The sequence below is a fragment of the Parus major genome, chromosome 11, assembly GCF_001522545.3.
Source record: "Parus major isolate Abel chromosome 11, Parus_major1.1, whole genome shotgun sequence".
Lineage (NCBI taxonomy): Eukaryota > Metazoa > Chordata > Aves > Passeriformes > Paridae > Parus > Parus major.
Window position 1 is genome coordinate 17,758,870 of NC_031780.1, and position 6,633 is coordinate 17,765,502.

General features: G+C 44.3%; 1 protein-coding gene across 2 annotated transcripts; it reads left to right on the top strand.

The window, feature by feature from the left end:
* Positions 1-6: 6 nt before the first annotated feature.
* Positions 7-6,445, top strand: CEBPG (CCAAT enhancer binding protein gamma). 2 transcript variants are annotated; one of them, XM_015640377.1, is made up of 2 exons: positions 7-1,551; positions 4,371-6,445. In XM_015640377.1, the coding sequence occupies exon 2, from the start codon at positions 4,481-4,483 to the stop codon at positions 4,931-4,933; it is 453 nt and encodes a 150-aa protein (XP_015495863.1). In that variant the 5' UTR covers positions 7-1,551; positions 4,371-4,480; the 3' UTR covers positions 4,934-6,445. The 2 variants fall into 2 exon arrangements, 1 of the variants encoding a protein (XP_015495863.1); XR_001523812.2 differs by lacking the exon at positions 7-1,551 and adding an exon at positions 1,558-3,477.
* The last annotated feature ends 188 nt before the right edge of the window (positions 6,446-6,633 follow it).

Genomic DNA, 6,633 nt, shown 5'->3' on the forward strand with positions numbered 1-6,633 from the left:
GGCTGGGCCGGGCCGGGAGAGGCCGCGGAACCGCCCGGTCCCCGCCGGGCCGCTGCACAGATGCTCCGGGCTCCTCACGCATTGCCAGAGCTGCTGTCCGAGTTCCAAAGCGGAGCCTTGGCAGGCGGGGAGCTCCGCGTCGGCCTTGGCGCTGACATCCGGCAGGAAGAGCGGCCGCAGCTCCGCCATGCACAGCCTCTTCGGAAAGTATAAGCGCTGATAATCTGCAAAACTTTCGGCTTTAAGGAATTAGTTTATCGTTAGAAATCACAGCTGTCGTTTTAATTCGAAAGACAGAGTCTTTTGATACCTCCTTGCCTCCCAGTGTTTGGGATTCTGTCGTGTTAAAATATATGCTTTATGTGTTCTGATACAGTCCGCTAAGGATGTCAGAGTGCGTTTTTCTTTTAAGATGTGTATTAAAAATGGAGATTCTGAAATAAACGTGGCAAAGTGATGTCGTGAGCTATGGCAAGAAATGATGGGATGGAGCTAGCGGGTGTCCAAAGCTCTGTTGGGCAGCCTGCAGTAGGTGAGAGTTAGCATCAGCTCCTGAATCCTGTGAGTGAACCGTGCAGGAGTCGGCTCCCAGTGATCAGCAAAGCTCCAGTGCCTGAGTCCTGGGCCACTGTCCTTAGTACAGGGTCAATGGAACCTAGAATCGATTCCTGTTGAGTCCTAGTGAAGTCTGAGAGAAGAGAGGTCACCTACTGCTGTTCAGTTTGGGACCAATTTTGCGTTTGACAAGGGAGTTTTGTGAATTTGTGCAATAAATTCATTCTGACTAAAGATCAGAATCAGCACAGTCACATATCAAGATAGGAGCAGAGAGAAACCAAGTTAAAAAAAAAAAGCAAAACTGATTTAATTGACAAAACACTTTTTCTTTTTTTTTTTTTTGCCAAAGCAAACATTTGGAAGTTTAACGTCTTTATTTTTATTTTTTGTATGTGTGAAAGCAAATGAAGGCCTTCATTGCTTCATTGGTCCCAGAGGAGTACTGTGAGACAGTAAGAAACATCTTTCTGCCTGAGAAGACACCTCTTGAGCTAGCAGCTATTATGCTGTAGTGGGTGGCCATCTGGTTTCCTGGGTGGCCAGTCGGTGGCCCAAGGAGAGAAGCAGGCAGTTCTGACTGGCCACTGGAAACAGTACCATGTGTTGGGTGGAACCAGCCTAGGGCTGTTGCTGAGCTGAAGCTCATGAGCAGCTTTATGGGAACAAGATGCTGGGAAGCTGGGCTGGCTCTCTGAGGAGTTGTCTCCTGCTGTGCTGGGGCTGTCACCCGTCACAGGAAGGCAACCTGTGTGCAGAGGTGTGGAGCAGCTGCGTTTGTGTTGCACGGGCTCTGAGGAACTGGAGCCCCATCTGCCTCCCCACTTGATGGCCTCTCCCAGCTACCACGGGACCTCACCCTTCTTGAGAATCCCCTCTGTATTTCTCCTACCTGCTGCCTTTAAATCTCCTTGCAGTACCTGCTGAAGGATGCCCCTGTTGCTGTCTGGGATAGCCTTCTGACATTTGGTAATAGGCATCCAGCCTCCAAATCAGGTGCAAAAATGAGTTTCAAGGCTCAATTGTTGGCACTCGTGTAACTCTGTGATGCAGTACAGTTAGTGCTCCTTGCTCTGCATATTCTTTGGTGCAGAATATGCAAATATTGAAATACATATGAATACATATAAAATATGGAGAGCAGCAGGACAGGAATCCAAGTGTCACCTGTCCCAGTTAAGGGTTCTGATCATCAGATAAGAGCACCTTTCACTCAAGAAATAGTAATTTAATAAAAAACAAATCAATTCCAGTGGGAAGGAGCTGAGGGAGGTCAGTTCTAGCAGGCAGGGCTAGAATTCTTGCTTGAGAGGTGTGACACTGGTTATCTTTTCTGCTTATATCCATGTACTGCCCAGTTAAAATACTCCATTAATATTAGGTTTAATGGAACAAATAATTTTTTCATTGAATCATAGGGAAATGTGATAGAGATAGAAGTGTTCAAGCAGTAGTAAATAATTTTGCTAGCGAAGAGTAGCACATGGAAATGAGGGATGTGAAGAAACTTGTTACAGGTCAGCTGGGGTTCCTCTGGGGGCAGGAGCCACCCCCTCCTCTGTAGAAGCTTATGGAGCACAAAAATCAGACTGTGAAAATGGAATGGGTTACTTAACTGGCCTGTCCAGGTGAGCTTTGCAAGCACTGAAATGTGTCAAATCAGAGGGGACAGCAGAGCATTCTCTCTGATTTGGAAAAGGTGTCAAAAATCTACTTGTCACAGACAACCTAAGAGAATTGTATATGCTTACAGGGCTGCAGAAAGCCTGTATTTTAAAATAAAGTGCAGACAAGGCCAGTGTATGCTGTAAGAGGAGCATACACTTAGACCTTGACTAAAAATGTCTGTGCAATTACACATGCACAGCTACTACAGCTAGCCCTGCCAGTCTGTTAGCTGGATGTTCAGTTTAACTGCCCAACCAAACTGCTTGTTAGGTCACAATCTGAGTCTGAAACACGGTTTGCAGAAGTTGCTTTAAGAGTTGAAATTGGGAAAATAGTAACACAGAGGTGTTAGATACTGTATCCAGATCCAGCTCCACAGATGTCAGAAAGTGCTGATGGTCTCATTCTGCCCTGGAATAGGAAAATGAAAAGATTTCTTGATAGGAAAGGTGTGGGTATACTCATACATTTTCACAAGTGGGAAGACCTCTTGGTGTTAGAGAGTGTAAATTTGGAGTAACATTCAAGCCAAATTAAGTGGGCTTTTCCATGAATGTTATTGAACCACACTCTGTAGCTGCATCTCATTCTGGCTCCTCCATCATGGAAGGAAGTATGCATTTGATCTAGACAGTTGAATTTTAACATTTTAATGATAGCCCATCCAGAAGTAAAACAGCAGCTCAGACTGCTGAGGAAAACAGGAGCAATACACAACTGATGGACCTGTGAGTTTAGAATGACACCCATGAGCTTGCTTACAAACCTCTCTCACATCCCTGCATTCATCAGGCAGGCAGTGAAGCCATCCATCTGCTGTTATTGGATGTGAGGCTCATTCCTTGGGCTGGACACTGCCCAGTGCTGCTGCAGCTGTTTGCTTTTCCCCAGCCCTCAGGAGGATGCAGCACACTGCTCCTGTGTGTGACAGTGCTGGGCTGCAGCTTGACAGTCTGACCTTGAGTAGGATTGTTTGGTGCTTCTCTTCAACATGACAAATCCATGTTGATTTGACTGCCCAGAGTGTTTTTCATTGGAGCCATAGGTAGGCGTTTCAGGAGCTTAGGACCATCCTGTTGCCCTTCCCCTCTTCTCTCCCAGCCATTTAGGAAGTCATCCTGTGAGATGAGAAGAGAAGGGGACCAGCTGTTAGCCTTGCCAGGGCCATGGCCCTGCAGCTGTGGTGGAATCCTCCTTGTGCCAGCAGTAGGGCCAGGAGCAGGCTGACCTCAGCAGCGGGAGGACGTGAGTCAGGTGAGAGGATGTCTTGCTCATCAGGATGGTTTGTCTGTGGAGAGTGGGCAATGACCAGCGCACAGACTACGGCAGGCAGCCTCATTTGTGGATGAGTCAGCTGTGGTTGCTGTCTTTTGGTAGGTGACAGTCCTCTGTGTGGTGACTTACACTGCTCTCACCCTGTGTTGCTGTCCCACCTGCTCGATCCGTACTGTCAGAGGCTCAGCACGCTGCTTGTGGTAGGAATGTCACCCAGAAACAGCCTTTGCAATGTGCTACCTTTTCCATAGCTTTATTTTTCCACTCAGTGCGAGCAGGCCTTGAGACAGCCATCAATTTGAGCATCATCTTTAAAACAAGTGCTGTGAGATGGTTGAGAAAAGGTGGACAGGCTGAGCACCTTTGCTCCATAGAAAAGAGATCAGGGAGAAAGTTGTCCGTGGATACACCCAGAGATGTGGTCCGAAGAGGACAAGGATCAAATATCCCTGTTGGTCAAGAGTCAGGCTGTTAATAGGTTTAAGCCACAGAAGGCAAACTCCAGTCTGAAAACTAAGAAAATTGTATAACTGGAGGAAAAGTTAGACAGTGGAACACGTTGCCAAGACAGAGGTTGTGAAACTGGAGATATTTGAGGCTAGGCTAGACACCCATCCATCAGGGATGGCTTTGGAATAACTGAGTGAAGGCAGTGAACAATTCAAACAGCTTGACTAGATGACCCAGTAATAGTTCCATCCAATTCAAATATGTTTGGGACTTCAGAAATGCAGTTGGCAGCTTGTCCACTTCCAGCACAGTTGTGATGTGTTACTGCCAGATGTACCATCAGTACTTTATGTTAAAGCCCGTGATGTATAGGATTGTAGCTGAAGTCAGCATCTTTAATTGCTTTGTTTTTCCCCTGCTAGGTTCACCTTGCTCTTAATCCATGTGAAGATCTGTTGGAAACACCTCCTAGAAACCCAAGAGTTTTCAGTCTCCTAATAAATTCTGCTGTGTCCAAGAACAGCCTGTCCAAATGAGCAAGACATCCCAACAGAACACCACCACAGATGCGAGCGGAGTAAGTGTGATTCACACCCAAGCACACTCCAGTGGTTTGCAGCAGGTTCCCCAGCTGGTGCCAGTCAGTCCTGGTGGTGGAGGCAAAGCTGTGCCTCCGAGCAAACAGGGAAAGAAGAATTCCTTTGTGGATAGAAACAGCGATGAGTATCGGCAGCGCAGAGAGAGAAACAACATGGCTGTGAAAAAGAGCCGGTTAAAAAGCAAGCAAAAAGCACAAGACACCCTGCAAAGGGTCAACCAGCTTAAAGAAGAAAATGAACGTTTAGAGGCAAAAATTAAACTCCTGACCAAGGAGCTGAGTGTACTGAAAGACTTGTTCCTTGAGCATGCCCACAATTTTGCAGATAATGTGCAACCTGTTGGCACTGAGAGCAGCACAACAAATCCAGAAAGCAGCGGACAGTAAACACCTGTGACCTTCTGAAACAAACTGTTGAGGGGCAGCTTGTCTGCAGTGCCCATGCAGTAACCAAGCAAAAACTGTACCTTTAGTCATTGTTTTGTGGAGATTTTTCTTCTTTTAGATTTAACACTGAAGATTTGTAACAATTAAACCAGAAACTGGTTAGATATTTGTTTTAAATATTTTTCTTCTCAAAGATTTATGCAGTACTGAACTCCTAGTCAACAAGGAATGTAATATTTAGGAGATAACACTTTCACAGGAATATTCACTTACCATTTTAGACTTCACCTAATGGGAGGAATCCAGCAGGATGGCTCACTGCAGTATCAGAAACTTGTAATTGGATAGAACCAATTAAATACCCGTTAATGTATTTTAGCCCTTTGTTTTTTCCATTACATATTACAAACTGCAAAGGCTGTGGAAAATTTTTGCTTTTTACTTTAAATCTGTAGAACAAATCCTATGAAGCACCTCATAGGTCCCTCCTGCTCAGTTAACAGGGAGGCTGTAGTAATAGTGAGCTGGGCTGTTTACCAGTGTTCACCAGAAAAATAACAATATACTCCAGTGATAGATAGAGGCAGTTGGCCTGCAAATGGCACATGAAACATCACGTACAACAGGCAAAGCACCACACTGACAAAGCCTCTTATTGAAGCTTGTGTTCATGGTGCTCACATAGTGACTGGGGCCTTATGAAAACAAGTTTGTTTTCAGAAAACTTCAAATGCCACCAAAAAACTGTGCCCCACAAAATTGCCTTCTTGTTGGGAAGGAGGAATTGGGGAGAACAAAAAGTGCAGCTTGGCTTAGCAGGGAGAGGGGCAGGACAGCAGGTGTTCAGCTGGGATGTATGGGTCACTGCTGCCTGACATTAATCTGCCAGAAATTCTTTGGTGATTTTAAAAATAAATGGCCCTAGTCTGAATAACTGATTCAGTGGAATTTCTACAGCCATCATACAGCTGTGTGAAGGAGTATCTTTAGTCTTGTTTTATTTCCATAGAACTTTTTCTGTAGCAACTTTTTTATTGCTACTGCTTAGTCTTTGCCATGATCCATAATGCAGTGCTATGTGCTATATTGAGGGTTTAAACAAAGTAAAGCAGGAACTTTGATATAACTTTAATTTATTTTCATTTTTAAGTATTTCATTGATGGTATGGTTATTTTACATTTAACCTGTGTGTCTGTCTTGTAGAGTACTACACTGTCATAATTTCCCTCTTACACTACCTTTGTCCATAGATTATTTTGGAGGATGCTTGTTTGCTTTGTAACTGTACTTAGGAAAGAACTTGGATGTTATCTCTATGAAGATACTATTAGAGAATGGAACCTTGAAAAGTTCTTTATTGAATTTAAAGTTTTAATACACGTGGAAAACTTTAATGGATTGTTTTGGATTATGGTAGACTTTTTACAGATACGTTTTTTCATTCTAACTGCATCTTAAATTGGTAGGGTTGAAATACCAGAAGTTAATAAAAATGTTTTGCTTGTAGTGGCCTCATTTTTCCTGTCCCTTTTCTATTTCCCTCAAGTGCAGAGTTGCCCAACTCACACAGCTCTCTTGGAGAAATCAGTGCAATAGTCTCTGTTCCCATCTTCCACTCAGGTTTCTGCTGCATGGAACCAATCAGAAACTCATTACAGTTTTGTCTAAATGTCTGATTTAACAAAAAGGAAAAAAAAAC